The sequence below is a fragment of the Orbicella faveolata genome, unplaced genomic scaffold (genome assembly GCF_042242905.1).
Source record: "Orbicella faveolata isolate gen_17 unplaced genomic scaffold, um_ofav_v1 contig_12, whole genome shotgun sequence".
In the NCBI taxonomy this organism is placed as follows: Eukaryota; Metazoa; Cnidaria; class Anthozoa; order Scleractinia; family Merulinidae; genus Orbicella; species Orbicella faveolata.
In genome coordinates this window covers 33,413,845-33,439,184 of record NW_028301539.1, presented here as the reverse complement: position 1 = coordinate 33,439,184, position 25,340 = coordinate 33,413,845, and the positions used below count along the sequence as shown (strand labels likewise).

General features: G+C 38.4%; 1 protein-coding gene across 1 annotated transcript in view; it reads right to left on the bottom strand.

Annotated features, from left to right (window-relative positions):
* The window catches only part of LOC110057866 (dynein axonemal heavy chain 5-like), a 65,898-nt gene extending 42,608 nt beyond the window's left edge, over positions 1–23,290 (bottom strand). Inside the window, exons 1-36 of the mRNA XM_089283386.1 lie at positions 23,001–23,290; positions 22,653–22,729; positions 22,079–22,168; positions 18,807–18,839; positions 18,583–18,645; positions 17,988–18,059; positions 17,762–17,836; positions 16,632–16,703; positions 16,431–16,532; positions 16,041–16,147; positions 15,727–15,800; positions 14,810–14,898; positions 14,300–14,376; positions 13,293–13,386; positions 12,351–12,449; positions 11,901–12,082; positions 11,610–11,729; positions 11,200–11,311; positions 10,695–10,784; positions 10,065–10,160; positions 9,783–9,883; positions 9,490–9,562; positions 9,242–9,331; positions 9,005–9,070; positions 8,438–8,527; positions 8,274–8,351; positions 7,977–8,038; positions 6,742–6,893; positions 6,104–6,156; positions 5,499–5,653; positions 3,155–3,488; positions 2,892–2,996; positions 2,540–2,674; positions 2,089–2,184; positions 1,337–1,558; positions 288–421 (exon numbers count right to left, since the gene is read on the bottom strand). Coding sequence (XP_089139512.1) covers positions 288–421; positions 1,337–1,558; positions 2,089–2,184; positions 2,540–2,674; positions 2,892–2,996; positions 3,155–3,488; positions 5,499–5,653; positions 6,104–6,156; positions 6,742–6,893; positions 7,977–8,038; positions 8,274–8,351; positions 8,438–8,527; positions 9,005–9,070; positions 9,242–9,331; positions 9,490–9,562; positions 9,783–9,883; positions 10,065–10,160; positions 10,695–10,784; positions 11,200–11,311; positions 11,610–11,729; positions 11,901–12,082; positions 12,351–12,449; positions 13,293–13,386; positions 14,300–14,376; positions 14,810–14,898; positions 15,727–15,800; positions 16,041–16,147; positions 16,431–16,532; positions 16,632–16,703; positions 17,762–17,836; positions 17,988–18,059; positions 18,583–18,645; positions 18,807–18,839; positions 22,079–22,168; positions 22,653–22,729; positions 23,001–23,094 — 3,764 coding nt within the window. The 5' untranslated portion in view covers positions 23,095–23,290. The remainder of the gene's footprint in view (positions 1–287; positions 422–1,336; positions 1,559–2,088; positions 2,185–2,539; positions 2,675–2,891; positions 2,997–3,154; positions 3,489–5,498; positions 5,654–6,103; positions 6,157–6,741; positions 6,894–7,976; positions 8,039–8,273; positions 8,352–8,437; positions 8,528–9,004; positions 9,071–9,241; positions 9,332–9,489; positions 9,563–9,782; positions 9,884–10,064; positions 10,161–10,694; positions 10,785–11,199; positions 11,312–11,609; positions 11,730–11,900; positions 12,083–12,350; positions 12,450–13,292; positions 13,387–14,299; positions 14,377–14,809; positions 14,899–15,726; positions 15,801–16,040; positions 16,148–16,430; positions 16,533–16,631; positions 16,704–17,761; positions 17,837–17,987; positions 18,060–18,582; positions 18,646–18,806; positions 18,840–22,078; positions 22,169–22,652; positions 22,730–23,000) is intronic.
* Positions 23,291–25,340: the final 2,050 nt, after the last annotated feature.

Here is a 25,340-nt window from a genome sequence, read left to right as displayed (position 1 = left end):
AGACCCGTCTCTTATTTGGACCGACCATGGTCCGTGGTCGTTCCCTATTGGGAAAAACTGTGCCCTCGGTTTTGAGTACGGTTACGCACACAGTTTATCTCAATACGGCCCTTCAGTCCGGCAAATAACATACTTATATTCCTCCACCATTAGCATGGAATTTTGCAGCTCCTATGTTAGATGTCTCCGAAAGGGCGGTAAAAACATGGTGTTTTGAATCAGTGCAGCTGATGGCACTTTCAGTCTGTTTCTGACCCTTTTCTTCCCGATAATGCACCAACACAAACCTTATTTCTGACTCTCGTATCTCACTGAGGGCAGCCATACTGCTTCTCACATCATCAAGATCCTTAATACCACGCGCAAGTCGCTTGTTGAGGTTGTCAATGAACAAGAAGATTTCTTCCATGTCTGCACTTGCCTGCAAAACACAACAGAAGCAAGTGCTCGTTTTAGCAGTAGTCAAAAACCCACACATCAATGTCCCACACATCATTTTCACTTTTTTTCTAACACTAAATATCTCAGATCTGAAAGAGTTTCAGAGAGACACATGGCAGCAATATCACTAGCTAATAGACGCATTGTGACAACGCGTGCAATTTATTGCCACGCTTCCGACCTTTTGGGTCTCTTTGTCTTCGAAACTCTTGACTTCTTATTACCCAAGCATAGATTAACAACCTATACAGGGAGACTGCTTCTTGATATCGTTTCATCGTCACAGCTTTCCAACGTACATTTGTATTTTGATCAAAGAACTCTTGAGGTTGATCATGAACACGCACATGTAAAGAAATCCTCAACGACTTATTTCTCCATTCAGAGTAAAAGAGATTTCAGCTATGTTTAGGAGGAGTAGGTAACGTGGCTGAGTAGTTAAGACGCTGCACTTGAGATCCGGAGGTAACGGGTTCAGATCCCCTTCTCTAACTGGAGTTGTTTCACAGTAGACCTTAGTTCAACTTAGCTTCGTGTGTTAATCGCTAACTGGTCTGCCTTCGGCCAGTTGGGTTAAATTTTACCCTTGTTATGTCTAATTTGATTTGTTTCTGATATTTAATTGCTCGGCCCCACTGGCCTATGACTATTAAATGAAAGTTATTTATTTATTTATATATTTATTCATTTTCAAATTTATTAGAAATCGAAACAAAAATGCAAGTAATGGAAAGATCAATAGCAAATTCCCATACATAACCAAATGTATGATAACAAGTAATGGCAAAACACTGCTATGCTACGAGTGATAAACAAACTAGCATTTTTTCAACATAACATTTGTCATCTCAGTAATGAACATATCAAACACAAATATTTAGTTTTAGTTAGTTACCTTCTCTGCCAGTGCCTTGCCAAATGCCTGCTTCCAGGCCTTAGTTTCAGTGACCAAAGCTTCTTTGATTCTATCAGTGAGATACTCAACAGGTCCAATGTGATAACTTCCAGGTAACTCCTCAATCTGAGTTTCCAGCCGCTGATAATACTTGATCTGTGCATCAAAGTCTGACAGCAATGGCTTGGACTCCATGAATTCCTTGACTTTTGTGTTGGGATCCTGAAAATTACAAAAAGCAAGATTAATTACGAGGAATGGGCTACAGTTTGGTCTACTTTGCTCAAGAACTTGCTTTATACGAGTTTCACTTTATTACGATGAAAACCGGAAACCGAATCTGACGATGAACATGAAACAAGCTGTTTTACAATCGCATGTATTCATTCCAGAAAGTTTTCCAAAGACGTTATTGACCAACAACCTTTGAGGTGGCTAATTTAGTAATGTTGAGCTATAACAAGAGCTAACAGCAGCAACTGATACGACTGTTCTAAACTATCAGATTTCCCATTTGCACAAAACAAGATTGTTTGTGACTTGATTTGTTTCTTGTGTGCATTTCCATTTAGCACCATTGGCACGTTTCTACTTCAAGGTCTGATTGGTCAAATCCATTTTGCTGTTATTGTTGTTGCTTTTGTGGTTACTGTTACTCTTGTGATTTGCCACACATCATTACTTTTCATTTTGTTTTGTGTCTGTGTAAAGAATGCCGTTGTTATGTAAGTCACATCGAAACTTAATGTTACCTGATTCCATAGTTCCTTGAACTGGTCCATTTCTTCTAAGATTTTTGTGGCGTCCATTTTCAGTGAACTTACAACTGAACTCAAAGTAATGACCACCTGCATGGACAAACGTAAGAAAAGTCTCAAGTCATCAACACAATACATAAATAATCGGTAATTTATCTACAACCCTAACACTTAACATGCATTAAATTGACCATCTGCTGGGTGTACGTAGTGTAGTTAGGCCTCAATGCAGTATTCTTTAGAATAACGAGGTAGTCGCGGAAAATGAGACGTTTTCAGCAATGCATCTTATTTAAAATCGAATACATTTGCACCAGCTATCGATGTAAACCTGTGTAAACTTTGAAGTTCACAGATGTTGTCAACCGCCTATCATTACTTAGCTGAAAGACATTGCACTTTTTATCCAAGGTTTTAGACTTGATGGTTGCAAACACTTTCTTACCTTTGTGACATCTTTGTGCTCAGACACAATCTTGTAAAGAGATTTGGGGACCAAAGGAGGAAGAACTTTTCCTTCTTCTGCGACAATGATTGGAGGCTGATGAATCACTCCATGTTGTTCCCATTCATAGACATTCTTGAAAAAATGTTAAAAAGTGTGAGATTACATGTCATATCGTGTACAAGAGGAAACGGGGTGTAACACTTATTAACCTACATTAAGTCTTTCAAATCTATTTGTAATGATTAGTGAAAAAATCTTAGTCACATCAACGAAATTATGGTGAATGTCACAGTCACTGTCTGTTATTTGCCACCAAGAAAGTTTACATTCAACAATTTCTCTGCCCTACCTGTGTCGTTTTAAGCATGATCTGGACGGTTTTGTTCAATGCCTGCTGAATGTCATCCAAACTTGGTTTCATTACTATTGATGGGATCTCTAAAACAATATCCGCCTGGAATAAATGAAACAAGAAAGGTGAGAAAGTGAAATGGAGGAAAAAGGCACGAGAAAGGGGAGAGGCGAAAATAAAGAGAGACAAAGGTGGTTGTAAAAAGGAAAGAAGAGGAAGCGGAAAACGATGAAACCGACTAAGCCAAGAGAACTATTCACCTTGAAAAGAGCTGGCGATTTCGCATCTGCATCACTGCTGTCCTTGCTGTGTTTGCTAGCTGCTTGCATGCGCCGTTTAATGGCATCCAGTGACTGCCTTTTGGATTTCACCAAAGCTTCAATGCATCTCTGATTAAAAAAGATGAACAAGCTCCAATAGCAACATGGCATGCATTCCCAGCATCTGTTCCCTTTGTTGTTCTTTGCTTGCTTTGATTCGGGGTACAGGCATGGGTAGTTTTCCTTATCAAGTCCTGTTAATTCTGATGGCTTTAAGTTGTCTTTTAGAGTTTGAAGAAGGATGTTCACTGACGACTCCACTAAATGGTTGTACCTGAATACCGCGGATAAAAATTGCTCTTAAAATGCCACTGAAACGAAATTTTCGTACTCTCTTTTATTATCCCAATCTATAGTTTCAAACGTGCTTAAAGTAATGGTGAACTTTATTTCTGTCAAATCCTAACGGAAAGTGCTTTTTTTAGCTGTTGAAGTCGACTTTTTGGAGCAAAACTGTGTCCGGGCTCTGGAACCGAGTTTAAGGACCTTGTGACGTCACTGGTTGTATTCACGCAAGAAGCGCTATAGATTCTTTCTTGTTTTCACTTGATTTATTCAAGTTTATTCTTCATATTGTCGATACCTACTAGTTTTCTACCTTGTAATTTCTGTCCAGCCTTGATAAGAAATACACATCATAAACGTTGGGGGGCGCCAGAGAGTGTCGATTCACCAAAATAAATGCTACAGATTAGAACAGCTCAGTATACTTTTCGAACATCTTGAGTACTCGATTGGATGTTTCGAAGACGAGTGTGGCAACTTTTAAATCACGTCCTAAAGCCTAAACACGATATTTCGTCGTCTGTTTTCAGCCTAGTTCCGAAATTTGGATTCTCACGTTTATCTAAGGTCAATTAACAAGGTTCGAATATATCCTCGGCAACTTTTAATACTGCATTAAAAGCCGTAAGCGCATCAGCCATCCGCAAAATCACGAAGTTATTAACGGTCCACAAGCTTTGAGTCGAGTACTTCTTTGCACACAGAGGGCATCTTTTTATGATACTAATAAGTGAGAGTTCTTGTGGTAGACAAAGTGTATCTTTGAAAATTTGATCCGCAGCAGGGTTTGGTTTATCGACGCATACGTATCAGTGTAAACAAAGCGGGAATTTCGCTTCTCTTTTACACGTATCTCCCAATTGCAATATTTCACGGCCGATGGATTACTTTGAGTTTCTTAGCACATACTCATGTCTATGATCTTCATTTAATAGTATCCAAGTTCAAAACAATTCGTTAAAATGTCACTAGTTTACACTCCTTTCGAAGGTTTATTAAACAGAATTTGAACTAATTTGCATATATGACCTTTCGCCGCCGACATTGTCACGCTTTCTCTCGTTTCCTGAAAGCATACTTGCTGGGTCATGGCAGCTTAGTTTACCTTCGCTTAGTTTAAATTCGCTCCCTCATATAAAAGAAGAGGGTTTCTTAAATTGTTGCTGTTGTGATAACTTGTAGGATGTAGCAGATACAACTGGACTAAAGGTCATTGTGGCACAATCTCGTCCGCTGTGAAACTCACAAAGCGTCCGGTCTCCTCGAAGCGAAGCGACTCGAAAACTCGAAGCGTTGTTGCTGCGATTCGTGTAGCAGCAGTCCGGATATTATTTTCAAAAGCCGCTTCCTCTTGTTTTCATGTCTTTTTTACTTTATGAGTGTAGATATTGTTTAATTGAGTGCTGGCCATTTCACCAAGAGTCCCAATCATTTTGCGATCTAAGAACTCCCACTCGTTTGCTTGCCTACATAAAATATCCTGCAAATATCCAATTAAATAGACTGGAAAGCCCCAGGATCGATTCTCGACCTCTTCATCTCTAAGGCTACTGTTATTATCTGCTTTACAGCTCTGAGATGTCCTTAAGATGTTTTTTGGGGGGGCTTCGAACAGTAATCTCTTCTCCCATAATCACTCTAAATTTTCAGCGCGCCATGAGAGTAATACAACCAGTGACGTCACTAGGCTGTTTTGGCCGCGCCAAAATGGCCGCCAATTTTGGGCTTAACCAGCCAACTTCGAACGGCTGAAAAAGCAGTTTCCGCTTACCGTATGCGAAAAAAAAGTTTGCAGTGTTTCCAAGTAAGGTTGAAACTTTATTACTAAGCAAAAATCTCACATACAAAAATTTCGTTTCAGTGGCACTTTAAAAACTTTGTACATCAGAACATTGCACCGCAATGCAAATTTAAATTAGCGATAAATTGGTTGCTTTTATCCAATTACAAAAAATTAATTCTTCTCATTCATATAATAACCTATGAAACACATACTAACTTGGACAACGATTCTGCAGCCTCTTGACACGTTCTTTCAGTCACATCAACAAATTCCTCCACAGTGACAGCTTCATCTTCAGGAAGATCGCAGAGTCGCGTTAACTCAATGTCTTGCAATGCTGCCTCTATACGGCACTCAAGCATGTCTTTTACCTAAGAAAGTACAGAGTTCACTCAAAAACTGCAACGTTCACCTGTTGTATATTTACAGTGTAACTAAAATTTACTTGCATCAACTAAATTCAGCAAATCACGCAAACTTTCTTCTTGTGATTTCATACAAAATATCTGTCACTAAACCTGGATTTGTGAAACGTAACATTTGTATTTGTTTAACAAATAGGACAACAGGTTAACTATTTCTACGTTTGATGCCACAAATCCAGTCGACGTCCAAACATTATCACAGGATGTGATAGTAACAAGAAACGTAAACTTGGACACGATAGAAATTTATCATATTGCGTGTTATTTTGGATTATTTTCCTCGCGAGATTTCCCGCAGCAATGCCGTTATTTGTTTTGTAATTGTGTTAAAAAAGAGGGATAAAACCCTCCAAAAAGGAAGTAAAAAAAATGTGTGTTGCAACAAGAAAAACCTACCCCTTTTGTAAGAATCTCCAGTCCTTTTACTGATTTTTGAATGCTGTTGATGTCTGCCAAGAGGATTGCGACCATCGTTATGTTTATGCAAAATTAATGTCAGCGAATTTATGAAGAAATTGATAATAACAGACAACAGAAAGGAACAAGACAGAGTTTCAAGCAGAGTTCTCGAGATTAACCATACCCTTAAGGACGGAATAAAGTCTGCTAAACTAAAATCTTTCTTAAGGTACAATATATGATACAATGAATTTGTCAGAGCACTTTGCTAGCTTCCAAACATCTTCAGCAAGCAAACAATTTCGTCTTTATTTTCACACAGAATTAGATCCGTATGTAGACGTCAGCTTCATACTTGTCTAACAATTGACTCTTGGCTTAGCATTACATAGCCTTATCTAAACACTTAAAGGTTCGGAGAATTCTCGAAAGTTATGCAAACCATTGACTGCGTCTCGAGTTTGCATAACTGTCTCGAATTCTCTGAATCCCCTTCGCGTTTACATGAGACTATGTAAATACAGAAAAAGTGCTCTATTGTTTAAGTGGTGCAAGCTTACGTACGCATGTAGTGAGTTAAATGGCGTGGCGTGATGCAAACTTTTTACAAACAGCTAGGTAGATGATGTACTCACACGAGTAGACATTCAGGGACGTCCAGTTCAGCATGGTCAAACCAGGCTTGATAGTTTCATCTACACGGCTGGTAAATGGTTTCATAAGGGGTAGTACATTTTCTGGAATATCTGCAACAACTCCATCATACTCCTTCAAAACCTCTTGAAGTCTACAAACAAAAACAAATATTTAACATCTACATGAAAAACAGACAAAGTATCACGAGCGGATTCTCATTGAAATATTGAGCAACTAATAACACTTTTACTGAGTTGAAATATTTAGAGAGTATGGGACATCTTATTAGACCTAGCCGGTTTCCATGTGGGTTCACTATAAAGGCAGGTAAAATTGGAATTTGGCAACATTGGTTTTTCAGAAAGGCGGAAAGCCAGATTACCCAAGGACAAACCTCCAGGACAGAGACAAGAACCAACCAAAAAGGTCAACCTACATGTACATAGGACACCACGTCGGGATCAAACGTGTTCCTAGACTGCGAGCAGTCTCTCTTTTCCTCGAAAACGGTGGGGAAGAACACAAAACATATAAGCGTGCTTACTTGTTTTGCGTAACCGTTTTGCGTTCTTCCCACGGATTTTCGAGGAAAAGAGAGACTGCTCGCAGCCTAACGCGCACCAAATTGGTGGGAGATGAGCGCTCGCGTCACTACGCCATCCTTAATTACTCCCAAAGTTTGGAAACATTGTCCCTCTTAAAAAAACGTCAATCCAAACGATGGACACTGATAAAGCGTGTTGCAGCTGTCTTTCACTATAAAACATTTTGTATGCTTTCTACACAATTCTGCATGCATGTATTTCTTTGTTGATTATCAGTTCACTGCGACAAGTCCCTAATAAAGCTTAATAAAAGTACGCCGTCTTTTATTTGAATACTCTCAGCACTAATAATAATAATAATAATAATAATAATAATAATAATAATAATAATAATAATAATAATAATAATTGCGAATCTTTAATTGCCCCGATAAATGTCGTAGAGGTTAGATTCTTTTGCTTTTCATTAAAAGGGCATAAATGGTTGTCCTGAGATGCGCCTTATTCCTTCATACATTGCCAGCTTATCAAATAGGTTCTCCTTAGGTATAAGTATGACCAACAAATCCCACCCTACCTCCTCTCTAAAATTATAACTAGCTTATCTATAGAGGTTAGAAGGGGGAAAATATGATTGTTTATGGTCTCACATAAAATTCATTAAACTCAATTAATACATAATTATGTACCGATTGTTGCATGTTTTGAATTGCTCCTCTTTCAGGCACATAACTTGAGCTGCCTCAGGGATCTGTAAACACATTAAAATCACACGATACTCAGCATCAACAAGCAAGACGCATGATAAAACAGAACGCATATCACTTTACGCCTTGAAATTCACATAAAAGAGGAATGTCACTATAGAGAAAACTGGAAAAAGCATTGACGAATCTGCATTCATATGTGACTCTAGTTGTACTTGGTTAACAAAATGCTACTCCCTTGCTAAAACCTTAAACTCAACAATACTGATAAATGCTAACCTCGAGGTTCAGCCGTCGCATACATTTTGCTTCCTGGATTAACTCAAGGATTTGTGGATCAAAGTTCACAAAGAGTTTCTGTATAGAACAAAAACAGTGGAGTCAGTAACAGTTTGGAATTAATTTTAAAAAAGTGCTATAAAACACTTTATGGAAGAACATACCTTGGTTTCTGGGTGTCTGACAAGCAGCGATGCATTTAACCCACTTTTAGCAAGTTCCACTGCTTTGAACCAGCCACGATGATAAAGTAACTACACAGATGAGGGAGAAACAGAAACACATTGAATGTTGGTAATCATACCCTGAAACCTGTATTGAGAATGAATAGCAGATACTGTTTACTTAATAAGTAAACAGTATCTGCTATTCATTCTCAATACAGGTTTCAGGGTATGATTACCAACATTCAATGTTCTAGCCCCTGGATCGTCGAGGATGTAGCTTGATCAAACTGCCTAGAAAGTTTACACCAATGGCATTGCACCTGTTAAAAGGAGCTCAGTCACGGTAGTTTGGCCATGCATGTACAAATAACCTTTAAATTGAAGAAAACCTGAAAATATATATTGATACACTGATTTATACAGCCAAAAAGGCATAAGAGGCAAAAACAAAGATAGTGATGAAGTGAGGTGCCCATATATGTTGTTAATAATTAGAAACATGTGCAAGAGTCACTGTGTTCAGAGAAAGTACACTAAAAATAGCTTTGAATAAGAAATAAATACCTCAAATTCTACAAGCACAGCTGCATTCTTGTTGTAATTACGAATGATTCTCTTTGCATCTTCCCCCTAAAGATTTTTAAGGACCATATGGCAACATGAATCAGAATAAAGAGAACTAGGAAACACACTTATGCACCAAGAGCAACAGTCTTTAGAAATTAAATTTCCATTTTGCAATTAAATTAAATCAAATAACTTTGCAAAAGCACACACAAAATATTTATTTGTTCCACTTACCTTTAAGATTTCAGGGTATGTCTTGAATACTCTCATTGGCTCGTGAATTCTTCTAAAAAGCTGGCGAGCCCAGGTTATTTTACCAGCCACCTAAAAAAATCAGACAAGTCACAAGCATTTGTTTATTTTGTGTTCCCTTGGCACTCTTTGACAGAAACTGACTAAGGTAAAGTCAGCAAATAACATTACATACTTCTAGGGAAACTTCAAATTTGCAACATAAACTTAAGATAGAATAAAAGGCTTACTGGTGGTAAGTTTCGGAGAATTGGTGGATCATTTTTCTGTTTCTGGTACAATTTCTTGCATGTTTCAAGATCCCTTAAAAAATAAAAACAAGGTAACTTATTAAGACCACATCATAAGCTACCTCACAGCACTGCTGATATCATATTAATAAACAGACCATGTCTTTCCCTTGTTTTTTCTATTATAACAGTTTTTGCATATAATTATTTAAATCTATGTCTCTTAAAATGTAAAGGATAAATTAAAATAATAATAATAATTTTAGTATAATTTTAACTTAATGGCTTCATACCTGCCATACTGCAGAAGAATCCTCTGGTACTTGTCATGGAGATACAATTGAACTCCTGCTATGTTTTGGAATTTTTGCAGGAGCTCTAGAGCCCTCAAGGTCTGAAGAGAAAATTTGATGCCCTTGAGACAGTAGTTTTATGTCACTGCAAGATGCCAAGACAAAACTAAATCTTGGCAGAACTCTATTTGCAGACATTCTGTTGATCATCTCTTGACAACCACAAAGCTCTCTAGGTAACAAGTCAAGAAACAAGGTAATTTGGTGAAATAAAACACTTACAGACAGTGGTTTCTCAAACCAAGAGTCAACAAACATTTGCAACTGTTGTTTCAATCCATCGATGCTTTGTTTAAATTCCTCATAGTCAAGATCAAACTGCAACAAACAAAAAACAAAAATGCATTGCAGAGACATATATCATGTACCATTCCACTGCCACGTAGTCACTTTTTATCCATTCTTTCTCAGACTTCTTACTGCCTTTTCACTCTGTTTTCAAATATCACAGCCCCCAAAATTGCTTACTTTGATTTTCCATCCACCCTCAAAACACATGTATGGTTTTGTATCAGAAAGGTAATATGTTGTCATATCAAGAGCAGCATGGTCTGTTGCAATACTTGAGACTGGAGACGCCTGGTAGTTTGCCAATGATGGTGCTAAATTCAGGTTTCAATTACACAATTTGAATACAGTGTAAAACGTTCACACTGATGTTACGTACACCACTCACATCTTGTCAGGTTTCTCCAGCAATTTGCCAAAACTTATTTTACTCCAAGGCAGAGAGAAGTAGTTAGAATCTTACTCTTACAACATGCCATGTAAGTACAACTCAAGAGCCATTAGATCACTGCAATAAAGTAATCTGAATACTTAACCAGTGGCAACTGATCCATCCCTTCATACCTCTCCTTTTCTGTGATCCAACAAGTCGTAACCTTTCTTTTTCACACTTGTCACTATCGAATTGTAGCGCACAATCATGGTCTCCATGCCCTGAAAAGAGTCAACATGGTTGAACAAAGATTAAACATAACTGATTCCCCAAACAGGGAGAAAGCTGGATATCTGAAACCTGACTTTCATGATGGTTACATCTACGACAACAGATGAGGTAAGGAAGAGGACTGAAGAAGTTTAAATGAGAAAAGAATAGCAAGAACAAATACTAACTATAACACACAAATCAATGCTTTATCTGGGCATGCATTTGAGGAAATTATTTGAGGGCATATTGGTGACATTCAAGAGTCCTTCACTGACTACCTTGAAGACTGTAAGCTAGAAACAGTAGAAAATATCACTTTCTTTTACCCACAGGGTTAATTACTAATGACTTGTACAAGCAGCCTTGACTGATAATGTACTTCAATCAATGTACAGTATATTAAAACACACCAACGAACTATACCTCAATTTTGATGTTATTTACACCAGCAAAAGTTTCCATGGTGTTTAGCATGTCATTAATCTTTTCCAGTCTCTTGCAGAATGCGTCAAATTTACCAAAGATGTAATTCTCACTGTGAGAAAAATATTAAGAATGTGCTGCTGGCTTCAAACTCAAATTGCTTATTAACTTTCAATAATAAGAGTGTTAACTTTGCCTTATATCAAAAGAATCATCAAATCCAGCATTCTAAGAGTTCATGGTTACCAGTGAAGTATCATGAAATGAGAAAAACACAAGTATGCTACAGAAATTATCAAGATACCCGATCGTTGGTTTGACAATTTGGGTGCTTGTGCAACAAGGTGGCACTAACAAAAGTAGTGTAGAAAGTGAAACTGGGGTGTAAACTACAATGAACATATCATTACCTGAATTCAAATTGTCTTTCATTTGGATTTTCTCGCAGCTTTTGCTTGGTTCGATGAAAACACCTCTGGTACTCTTCATTGAGCCTAATGCACTCATTCAATCTTCCAGACAACACCTCCCTGAAAACAGGAATAAGATGCATTGATGCATGTGGAAGCTGACAAAACACTTCACTGGATACTGTGTATTCAAACAGAGAATAGAATGCTACCCTTAACTGGTAGGACGTAAACTGCTGCTGGGTGGAGCAGGTAATATTATTATAAGCAATCAATGTGTCTAGTGCATACCTTGAATGTTCCCAGATCTTCATAACATCTCGATTGATGTAAGCCTTACAAGTAGTTATCATCTGGTTTGTGACTTTGACAAAAAGAGATGTCATTCTCTCAGAAGTGTTGTAGTACTGGGAGATGCTGTGGATCATTCGGATGGCATTCATTAAACTGGGAATGTGTTCCACCATTTCCGTCTGTTGGAAGTAAATACAACTGACAATAAATTTTCCAACTAATGCAGAATGAACTTGGCTGGGCAGAAAAAGAAGCAAGAGGCAAATGCATACACTGGAATGTTATTAACTGCAAACAAAACTTTGACATATTTAAGTCATGGACAGAAGAGGCAAAAACTAATGCATAAGAAAAAGTCATAACATGTCACAGCAATTCAAATTCTCAGATTTAAGTGAATAATGCTGCATACAAGTACTATAAATGAAGCATGCTCTGCATACATACCGGAGAGCACTTGATTAAAGGTCCAAAAAACTTGTCCAGTGTGTACAGATATTTCACATTGTCCTTGGCTTCATTAGCAGCATCTGTTATCCGACTATCCTAAATTTGGGAATCAGTGCAAAATGTTTCACGTAGGAGCCAAACCACCCTCAAGTCAAGGCCTTTCCAATTACATAATCTTTACATCAGATTTTACACAAAATTATAGCACATTTTGGTGACGTCATCAATTATAATGTCATAATCTGACATTTTGTCACAACTTCTAAACTAAAATAAACTGGAGAACAAAGAAAGCTCACCTGCCAAACTTGGTTTGGAAATATATAGACCAAACAAATATAGCCTTCATGAAACATTAGGGGGGTGGTTTGGCCCCTACGTGTTTAGGTATCACATTTGATTTAGGTCTTCTCATCACTTTTAAAATGACAGTTGACATTATTTAAACTTCCAATTAACAACTTAAGTTCTAGCTCCTGTGAGTCCAAGGATTAATTTCTGAGTGTTTAGTTAGAAGAATGGACCTTAGGACTGGGGTTTTCGGGTTGACATATATATTTGCAGTTTCCCTTGACAGCCATTCGATACGTTGGCTTCAGCTGGTAAAAAATAATTGAGCAATACAGATTTTTTCTACTTGAGGTGAGTCTGAAAATTTTCCATGGCCTTTTTGGTGAAGGTTTGAGCCTAAGTGACTGAGGTGCGATAGATGGACACTTTTAGAAATTAGAGAAAGCAAATGTTACATGTACTCTTTGTTGATTCTTCGACCAAAGCAGTTAGAGTAAACTCCAGAAGCAGTACCTTATTGAAAGGGGATTTGACAAAATGAGTATCACTGTATGATAGTGAGAATGAGAATGAGACTGACACTGGTAATGATAATGATAATGATAACGATAATGACAATGATAACCATAATGATAATAAACACCATACCAACTCCTTCCAGTGTTTTAGACTTCTTGATTTAGCTGCATGCAGAACTCCTACAGTGGCTTTGCAGTGAGGGCTCTTCACCTGGTCCAGAAGGCTGTACGAGACAATGAAAACTCTGAGTTTTATTTAGCAAATCAAATTTATAAGTTAAAACTAACAAAACCACAATACAGGGACTTAAAGCAAAGGATGAGTCGTTCATTCACATTCAACTAACCAGTGCAGTCATCATCATCATACTTGTAGTTGTTGATGCTGAACCATGTAGCATTCCACACAACCCAAAACACAGCAAATTTTGGATTTTTGAAAGCTTATTTTTTAGTGACAATTAACAAATCAAATGTGGTTTAGCATGGTCTGTACTCTTATCGACAATGAGTACGCCTCATCAAAGTGGTAAAAATGTTGTGGACTCACAAGGCGCACAATATCAAAGATAATGAAAGAAATCTTTGTCAAGATTTGTTGCCAATTGAAAACACCGACTTGGACTTGAAAATGCACGCGCTGCACTATGCAAATGAGCTATTTGTACGCGTCAGACTTTCCTGTCAAAAACTTTTGCAAACCTGCTCAACACGCAGAAACAATAAGAAAAAATTTTTCGGGAAAAGAGTAATGATGCGTACTTGTTGTCGATAAGAGTATAGACCACGATAAACCACATTTCAATTTGTTTTTTACCACAATATCGATGTCAAAGAAAATGGTTTTTTCAGAGCGTGAGCTAAAAAAGGCATTGTGCGACACACTGACGTGAGCAGCATGGTATGGACTCTTATTGACAATGGCAAATTAGCCAATCAGATTGCAAGATTAGCAGCAATTGTGGTAAAATATATGCTTCACTAAGCTTTCCACTGATCTGACTTCCATTTCCTGGTGGCAATACTGACATCTTAGCAGGCTTGCACAAAAGGCAATAATTATTAATATGTCACAACAGAGCTAGCTTTTCTAAAAAAAAAAAAGACAAACAATAAACAATTTTCAGGGGCACGTACACATTAAACTTGGCCATCCTTTCTTTCCAGTGTTCAAGTTCTGCTGTTGGACCAATGTCATCAGCCTCTTTTCTCATCTAAGAAAAAAAGAATATTATGTACTTGTTGATTGCCTTGCAGGAAAGAGTAGTTAATCCCACGCTGGCAAGATAGCCCTCCGACAGCACCCTCAGTAAAGGATTTGGTTCATCTTGCACACTTGTAGAGTTACTTCATAGCGTAAACTGTGTTTGTCAGGTTCCCCTTCCTATTCACTGATACCCAATATATTCTCCTTGATCAAGAAATACTAGTGTGAAGGAAAAGCATCTTACCCAGCAGCAATATACACAGTGGGCCCTGGCTAGGCTTGGTCAGGCTAAACCTAGCTTGTTAATTCAGTCTAAGACTGCCAGAGAGTTTCAATAAACTACTAAATTATAATTATAATCCAGAGTCTTGTGCAGCAAGCACCATGTAAAAATGGGAAGTTAAATTACATGTACAAGCAAATAAAAGTCTGCAACCTACCTGTTCACTCTCAGCAAGAACTTGCTCAATTACTTTGGACCACAGGGCTACAAGACCCTCAAGTTTGTCCAACACATCAGGATTATTTGCTGAAAGAGAAACGATATGTAAATATTTGTTCCAGGGAAAACCCCCATCCTAATCTGCTTCTTGGGCTGAAATCATCCTCTATTGATAGCGGTTCGCAGTGATGCCAAATGAATCCTTGATACGTTTTAGATAATTGCCAAGTAATTTATCTTTAATAAAAAAAAGAGCATTATAAGTAAGCCAACTGTAATTTAATTAGCGTTATTGCATGGTAATAGATGTTTTGTGACTAGTGCATGTATAAATAGTGTAAGTATAAGTAGGGTAAGGAGCAAGTACTGTGTAAGTGTAGATGTAAGTAGTGTAAGAGTTCGTCCTGTAAATAAAATTGCATTATAAAAAAAAAAAGTGTGCAATATCTAGTCATGATCCAACTGACTGAGCAGGCTTGGCCAATTAAGGATTTATCATGTCATATAAGGAATACCATTATGTCCTTGCCAGAAACAGCAGGTGATCAACAGAGCAATGTACTGCCTGCTTGAGTAGCCAGTCATAACATAGCATTTGGCTCATTTTGTCCACATGATAAAAGGGGTTCTTACAGACCAGCTGAACATCATTCTGCTTGAACAACTGAACGATCCACCTACACTGTTCCACCAATCCCCCACTGACTACTTGACTGACCTGTTGGGCCGCAGTTGATAGTACAAGTGATACGGCGTGCTGTTTGGCCAACCTACACTGCTCTACTGATCCCCCGCTGCCCCACCCATGAACTATTTGACTGACCATGGGCAGCAGTTGATAGTACAAGTGATACACATGAAACATTGCTTAATCATAGTTAACTATTCAAAACATAGTTCTTAAGCTCTTCTCACCAGCAAGTACATAATCTGTAGGGGTTCTGAGTCCATCAAGTAATGGTCCCAAGTCATGATCACCAAGCTGAACTCTACATTCCAGCAAAAAGAACAAGAAAGTAACTTCAGTCCTAATCTAATCGCTACACCAAATGATGGATCCCAAGGGAGTCTGCTATAACAAGACCTGACTGTATAATCATTATGTTACCTACATACATGTACACTAGAGGCCAAAAATTGGACAAAACTGACATGGAATTGCTAACAGCATAATCTGATCTCTAATGTCTCCAGTATCACAATGTATTTTTCCACCCATTCACCCTTACCTCCCTTTCAGGCTACTTCTGGCTCCACCCAAAATTCCAACAAACTTATCAAGCGACTCCAGGAATTCTTGTACTTGCCCACTGTTACTTGGAAGCTCACCCCAATTCTGTAAAAAGAGTTACATGAACTGTGTCTTTCAAAAAAGATCTCTGACCTTAAAATCTCAACCAATAGTTTTACATTGCCTTCTATCTGTTACATTTACTGTTTCAGTGATTGTCTTATTGGTCATCTCAGAAAAGCACAGCCCATAAACTTTTCAGAAAGAACTTGTCTACCAATATTTTCCAATCCTAGCCCCATTAACTTGTGCAACACGTACTTCACTAACATCTAATAGATGTGACTATTTATCTGCAGGTTGTTGCAGGCAAAAAGTTACAACACACCTCTTGTTTCTGAAGTGCAGGGATCATAACACTTCCAAGAAGTTTTTGAAATCCTTCTAGAACATCACCCTTGGACACATCCATTGCCATAAAGTTTACTTCCTGCAAGTAGCAAGCACTTTTCAATCAATCAAAAGAGAAACATGGGCATTTAATTAATAATAATTTAATTATAATATTATTACTAATAAACATTTATACCTGAGCAATGTTTTGTATAGTAATTGCCTTGGTTGATGAACGGAGAAATATTAGGCAAGTACCACAGAGTTCCTAGAAGAAACAAAATTAGCAAGTATCAATAAAATAGCACTTAATTTTTACATAATAATTCAATAATTTATAAATTACAGGGCTGTCACTAAGGGCCATAACCCCGTAACACCTGCTACGGCTGGGCAAAACTGCTTGATTGTCCCTTGATGCTATGCATGAAATTGCCTGTTGTAGATAGAATTCAACCACAAAGTAACAAGACTAGTTTGCTACGGGTGTGGAAAACGAGGCTGCAGGTGACTCAAAACTTAATGACAACCCTGAATTCAGCTTTTGACAAGTGCATTCAACAGTATGCATACAGCTTCTACATGTACAGTATGGGGTAGGCATGGCATTTCTTACAATGACATGTTCAAACCCGGTGATAAATAATGGCTGCTATCAAATGAGAATGCAATACTTCTCCAAAATAGCCCCCTTGGAGACAAAGGAAAGTGGCTGTTGTAGAGAGGCAGCTGTTATGGGGAGGTAGGGGTGTAATATGACACTTCTTTTCAGGGGTGTAACATTTAAAAAAAAGAAAAATTGCTTATTTTATTTATCATGTAAATCAAAAATGTATCAGTAACATTAACAGAAAGAGATAACACAAATGGGGTTTTGTATACACTGTTCAGCAGTCATTGATTAACTGGCCACTGCCAAGAGGTTATTTTGGCAGTTTGGATGAGTTTTAGTGGGTGTGCCATTGTGGAGAGGTGGCCTTTGTAGAGAAGCGTGAATGTATGGACTACGGTCAGCTGGCAACAAAAAAGTGGCTGTCATAGAGGGGTGGCAGTTGTGGAGAGGTAGCCATCGAGATGTCAGGGGTCCAAGATAGCTGATAGTAGACTGAGAGAGCAAGTCCAAGGGAAAATGATTTCATGAATGAGTTCAAGATAGCAGGGATTTCAAGATAACCTAGTTAGAGATGGTGGGGTTCTACTGTAACAGTCCTTTGTATACATCGCATGCCTACAATACTTAAACGTCTAAAAAGAAACTGTGGTTTTACTAATCTAGTATGAACACATTAACTTCAACAAGTGGTTGCTTGCTTGCCAATACTGTACCTCTGTGTTCCCTCCTGTGATAAAGAGTTTTCTGGGTGAATTGGCAGCCTGTGAGCTTAGGTCGACTCTGTTTATCTGGAAATTAACCAGGCCCAATAAATACGAATGGAAAACACATGTTAAATAATCAGTTCTACTGACCACCTTTGCAAATTGTAATGGAAGAATATTGCCTTTGAAAGTGTTTCTGGAAATTATGGACTAAGCGATAACAGAGGCAACTTACATTGCATTCCTGATAGAAAAACATTATTTTCCTTGATCCATCTGTAGCAAAAAAATCTTCAATTTGGTCAAACTGTGGAAGATGAAAAAAGATCTTGATATTATTCCTTCATAATTGAAGTGTATGGAATGACTTGAATGATAAGTTGGTAGGAGGTGCTCATGCCAGACTAGACTAAACTGAAAGAGAAGAGAAGAGATCTAGACGAGAAAACTAAAGTATACAAAAGTAATACAAAACAGTTGAAGAATAAAGAGATGGCATGGAGGTCTGAAAAAGGAAGTGGACAGCTTATAATATTAGGCTTGCTATTTCCTTCCTTCCTGGATAAAAAAAAAAATTGAATCCCCAAGTGTGCTGGACAGGTTGACCAATCTCCCAAATAAGGAGGAAGCTAACTGGTGATAAAAGAAGTTAAAATTCTAAAGTTTCTAAGGCTATTAATATCTCCAGGGGGTAGAGAGCAGTGTATAATTGCAAGATAGAATCAGAACAGAGTGATGTATGTGTTTTCCCAGCAAACATACAGGTTCATGCATCCTGCTGAACTTCAGAATGAAAAATTCCCAGTGCAATTGTATTACAGAAAACCTACTTTATCATCTCCCAAAGCGAAGTCTTCAATCACAGCCAAATCTGCTCCTACGTAATCAGCAATCTAGAAAAAAGCAATAATTATTATTAACAATGACCTAAATCTGGATGAGGACAGTCGAGCCAGCTTCATATATTTTAAAATGCAATGAATGTAATTGCACATACACCTACAGTGTAGTCAACAACCATAACAATAAACGTATTATATGGTACTACATGTACCTTGGATAGTATGAAGTTATGTCTCGAATCCATCTGAAAACGAAACAGCACAAAATTGTTACTACAATTGCAATTTATCAAATCTAATTAATAACGAAACTCTGACAATTTTAAAAGAATATATTAGTTACATGGAATGGAAGCTATTTATAGCAGTCTTTGCTGAATTGTAATAGCATGCAGTGAAGATTACAGGTAGGGACCTTTTTGTAATAAGTTCAGAGAAGAAGGACAAGAAGTTGACACCAAACTGGCCAAATCTGCTAGTTTGTCCCGCAATGTCCCCAAACCCTGTCACTAATCCACCCTGTAGAACTAGCAATAGTAACACTAAGCTTCCCAGGGGTGAGGCAGACCAATGGGGGGGGGGGGGGGGAGGGTAGAAGAAGAGTTTTCCTTTGTGAGTTTCTTGGCAGCAATAATTCGGAAAGGCCAGTATGATACATAAAATTACATTTTTGTGATATGATTGACTGATTACATAAAGAGGTCAAATCATCACAGGACATGTTGAGTAATCAAGTCTGTTTAACATTAAGTTTACTGAGGGTCAACCTGGCTCAAAAGGTTAAGACCTGGAAAAATACAATCATATAAGATCCAGTGATATGTTGAAACTCCACTCTTAGCCTAGTAGTTCAATGAACATGTAATAACAAGGTTATATCCGGAAAGTTAGGTCATGATTTATACTATGCAGGCTAAGAAGATTACTGCTAGTGCTTTTGTGACCTTTCATTACAGATCATGTCCGTATGTACAATCCTGGTTGTACATCCAGTCTGTTGACTCTGTTCGTATCATCAAGTCTGTCAATATTCTTGTCCAAGAAATCTAGTTTTGGATTGATTAAATTCATTGGGTTATTCCAGAAAATATCCATACCCATACCATGGGCAGCATCTCGGAATTCCAAGGGAGAGGGGGGTTTCTTGGACTGCATGGGGGGTTTCAGCTCTAAATTTCCAGAGGGAGAATATGGCGAAAGCTTCACTTGAAATTGCTTTTCAGTTAACTTTTCTAGTTTGTAAATCAAGCACGACCTGACCACGGAAGTAGGATAAAGATCGATCAAGCAGGTGTTGGCGTTCATGCAGATGAGAGAGCAGATGGGTTGTGCAACAATATCAGCATTGAAGAGGCCTTAAAGTTGATGAATTAGTAGATAGATTAATAAAATATAAAAAAGTCTGTGTTTCTGGTTGCGTGCAAAAAACGTGCACCAGTCTCTCATTTCCAAATGGAATGCCTGACATATTTGTACTAGTCTGCATTACTATAGTTCAGCAGTTACTCAATGAACAAACTTTTCAATATGACAGGTGACAGCACATCGTGAACTTTACTTTTGTCTTCCAGTGGTATCAATATGATCTACTCTCCTTAAAATATCAAGCTAATGAATGGAAAATTTCAGAGGTAAGCAAGTTACTTAAAGAAGGGAAAGCTACGGTGTACTTTATTAAACGTTAACAGACTTGAGTTGCTTGTTTGCTTGACCAAAAATTGTGAGCAGAATTTTCTTGGAGGGAGGGAAAAGCGCAAGTTTCCCGTTCATTAGAAGTTCTGGGCAGTCAAACAGGAATTCCAAAGGGTCTGAAAAAGATTGGAAATTCTGGAGGGGAGGAGGTGTTAATGATTTTGGAATTCGGAGGGCATGGGGGTACAGTATTTTGGAATTTCCGAAGGCAAGGTGGGTTTAAATGTTCATGGCACACGTGGTATAGGATATAGATATTTTTCTGGAATCAAACATTTTCAATTTTAGTGCTCTCAAATTCCTTCTTGCATCAGCCTAGTGAATGTTCAGTAGAAATAATTTCAAGCAAAACAACTCACTTCACAAACTTTGAATGCCAAAACAACATTACAGAAAAATAAGATAATTTATTTGTGGTCTTATCTTCCCAGTAGACCTGAGAGACAATTAATCTTCTGCGAAAGCTTGGAAATTCTTATCTCTGACCACCTAGCCTTGCTCACCTCTCTGTTCAACTGAGATATTTTATTCTCTTTACAAATCCCACAGATGCAGGGTTCGACATCTGATCAGCTGTATTAGTAGCCACCAGGCTAGTCATTGCTGAAATTTACTAGCCTGAAACATGACTTTGTAGCCCAGGTCAGTTTCCCTCTCAGGCTCTATTTTCACATTCCTTACTTTGCCCCTTACAACATACATGAAAAGAAAGGCTAATCTAGCATGGGCCCTATTGGTTTCTAGCTTAAAGTCTGTGTTTCAACCGAACATGAATCTGAATGATCATACCCTCTGCAAATGTCACAGAACATCTTACCCTCGCTGTTCATAACATGATACTGAAGCCACAAAAAACTTTCTTTCCACGATAGACTAAATGCTCTTTTCCTTTTATTGTTCTCATTTTTCCTGCTTTTTTTTCTCTTCCGTTTCACTGGTCTTCGCCTTTTTGCTTGGCGGCGCTGCTTTATTGCTCCATCTTCTCTACAATTGCTTCAAGTGCGAGGTGATGTGCAAGGCGTTGCAAGATGGGTAGGGAGAGAGCTAGGGAGTGCATTTTCCACTAAGCATAGGGTCTGGTTTCCAGTTATATTTTACGACAAGATAGACGCCACAGAGGGGTACTTTTGTACTTTCTTTACTAATGTTATCCCTACAATTTAAAGGTTTTTTGTTTTCTTTAACAATTATGAACTTAAAATGCACGAAAAAAAATATTAATTCTTTCAATTTTTTTTACTAGCCTGCAGGCTATTAAACATGACATTTTACTAGCCCGATCTCATTTCTACTAGCCTCGGGCTACTGGGCTAGCGGAGATGTTGAACCCTGCAGATGTTAACCTAAAAAAGTCAAAATCCAGGAGATTGCCAATTTTACCCTCTTGGCCCTAAAAAAAGTGCAAAGTAGAGTGCCGCCACTTCAACCACAAAAATGCGTCAAGTAACAAAAAATTTCCCCAAAACTCGCTCAAAAAGTGTCTGAAAAAATATATATCATGTTCTTTCCTTCATATTGTGCCACAGATTTGGTGACCCTAACAGGAGACCAGGCGATTCGGTCTGTATCTCAGAGATGGGAAAATTGGCACAGACGAAATCTACATATACTTTGTCTGTTGATTAACATCATTAATTTCTTATTCATAAGGGGACTTTGGACACTGGGCCCTTACCCAATCAGAACAGGCGATGTTGTTTGACATCAGTGTTATGAAACACATATGCCATGGTCTGAGAAATTAGACGGGTAAACAACTTGTTTGCTGAAGATCAATTACAAAATAAATTACCGTCATTTTGCGATTTTCTTTGAGGGCCTTGGCTTGTTTCTGTCTTTCCTTCATGGCTTCAGAACCCGTCACGAGCGTAACTGCCTTCTTCTGTTTTTGAAAGAACGGAATCAATGATAAATTGTGGCGACAATTCAATTACGATGTCGATGAATAAACAGAGGTTCATTAGCCGTCAGATTCACGAAACTCAAGTTCGACAAGTTATTGCTTATATCGTCAATGATTAAATGCCTTAGAATTAAACTAAACAAGAGTTATCGTGCACCGTGGCTGACCAAAATTAGACGTCATAAAATATTAAATTCCATTAGAGTACTCCATGATAAATGCAAACTCGACCGTATCTGTTGGACAGATTACAGAATAAGTAAGTAATTTTGTTACCCAAACGGTCGGTATTAAATAGTGAAACGTGTTTCTTCATAGAGTAAACAGCTGAAATAACTTTGCCCAATGTTTAAACAGATCGTTTAATTTAAGCATGCGAATATTCATTCTCTCTAAATTGATGAGTAATTGCAATGATTGTATTACTTCGAATCAAAATATCAGGTAGAGTTTCAAAACTTACCGGGCCAGTGTTCGCGGCAGTTCTGCCGGCCGATCTTGGAGCACCTCGTCTTTTAGGCCCCTTCTTTGCTTCTTCGTCTATAAAAGGACAAGGCAGTTTTACATAGCTCACAGGAAGATCTCGAACGGAAGACATAATAGGTCTTAATAATCCCACACGACCAAAGACGCAGTCTATGTAAAATTAATGCCAAGGTCCAAGGAGCGAGCGCACTTCGAACGAAATTATGATCTCGTCTTGAGCAACCCCTCGTAAATGCGACAACAAAAAGCGTCGTGTGGAGGTCTGTATGCAGTTATGAGTTAACGTTAACGTAGAGCTGATAAGTAAGGTTATGTGTACACATACCTTTGGCATTTGAGATCAGAGGAGGCGCAACTTCACCGCTTGGTGGTGAAGCCGCTCGCGATTTTGCAGCCTCTTCTTGTGGCGCCTCCGACATTATTCTTTGAATTTCCAACGCCTGCGGCTACGAATCTCGTCAAAATTCCATCAACGTTAAGAAAATATAGCCATAAAGCACTTGTCTGCACTTTTTCAGAGCTTCACAAGCGATTTCGATGTATATAATTCAGACGAAATCACTCGTTCAGGGCCCTTTTTTCAGATTCTGTCTCCAAGGTGACGTTGTGCTCAACAGCGCGCGTGAATCATGGAGTCATTTGATTGGCTCTTAGGCTAATGGGCTAGATTACTTTCAAATCCCTTCATGGTTTTCTATTGATTGTTTTAGATGAGGAATGACAGCATTTATTGTTGCTTCCCGCAGCTAAAAGAGGTAAACATTTATTAAGCACTTTGGGAATTTGGGTTTCATGTTACTTGGGTCGGTGGAAGGATTCAATACAGGGTCATACAGGAAATAGGCCGTGTTGGACAATATAAACTTCCAACTAAAAGTTTAGACGACCGAATGATGCCGCAAAGGATAAAAGCACAGAATATTTGGTTTCGCATGACGAGCCAAACGTAGGAGACCGTAAAGAGAAAAGCTCACACTAAATAATTGATTATTTATTATGTTTACTTCCATCGTGATCTTGTGCAGGATAAGCAATAGTATGATAAATTTCAGTGAATTTCTCCGAGCTGGCATATTAACTAAGACTGTGTATGTTCGTTGACTTGAATAATAATAATAATTCTGGTCACAACCAGGTCTTAAATTACATGTAGTCCAGTCTAGTCTTCTTTGTCACGAAACGCTGACGAGGAGTTTTGTCATGTGGCTTCATCAACCTCGTTGTTCCCAGGGTTATATTTGGTCACACGACAGGAAAATGGCGAAATAACGAAATGGGGGTAAGAGTCAATGTGGGGTGTGGGTGTGTGTAAGGGATCTGTCAGAGGGCCCAGCATAGATTTGGCAAGATGCAGGATGAGAGAATGAAAATGAAGGCGGGATACGGAGTGACAGGACTTTAATGATGAAAAATATAAAAGAAGAAGCCGACACAACGTAGGATAATCTTTTTTGGCGGACGGGAGGCTGAATAGTTATAAAAATGACAGAGGATGCGGAATGAAAATCGGAAAATCACACGTTACAGGCGTTACGCGGAGAACTGCGACCAGGCGGCCGGATCTTCTCGCGCGCTCATTGGCTAATTTTCAAAGTCAATAAGTGGACAGACACATCAATTTACGAGAGCGAGAGCGGACAATTTGACAATTTGTTATCGTAAAAACAAATTGACGTCAGTTTTTCATGCGTCTGTCCTCTTATGGATCATGAATTTCGTCATAACATTGTCAAAGTAGTCTGCGGATCCACCGGCATCCACAGTTACTTTGGCAGTGTTATGACGAAATTCATGATCCATAAGAGGACAGACGCATGAAAAACTGACGTCAACTTGTTAAAATTCTGACTGGGGAGAGATGGCGGGATGACCCAATAAAAGTGGCGGTATGTGGGATTGAAAAATCTATGTCGGACCCTCGTTAAAGTGCACCTAACCCCAAAAATTTTTTTTCGCTAAAACGAATCTCCTTGTTATTTGAAATAGTTCTGCGAAAAAATTTTTGGATTCCGTTAAATCCTCGATTTTCTGTGCCCCGACGAAATCTCGAAAATAGCTCCAAAACACCGCCATTTTGTTTCACGACCGAGTTTGAGGAGAATGGGTCTAGCGGCTCTTGCGACGTCTACGCAGGAAGGTTGGATATCTCACGTCCTCTCATTTCCTTCAGGATGGTGCAATACACATTCGAAAAGTGCGTAGAAACGCCTTCCAGAGGTGCTATCGGCTGTTGCAGCAATATTCTAGATTTAAAGAAAGATATACTGTACAATTAACTGACGATGATCGGCTAATGGTGCAACAAAGACGTAAACGATGGTTGATTTTGTCGAACCGAAACAAGCGAACTGAATCTGTGAGAACCATTGAAGAACTCTCACTGGAATTTGTTCCGCAGACTTTCGAACGCTATTTTCATAAATTTTCTGCTTAAAGCTAACCAGAAATTTGTAGAAATACTACCTACAACCTATATCTTCCAATCCCGCAGTATTTATAACATACAAAGTTGTGTGATCCGATCATGATCAAGAAGCGTTATACTGATGTGTAAATAGATCGCAACTGTACGCCGCTAACCAACACTTATTTCTCTTTCGATTTAGATGAAAGTCGAAGATTAATCCTTTAGAATTACATGATAACAAAATTGTTAGACTCACAG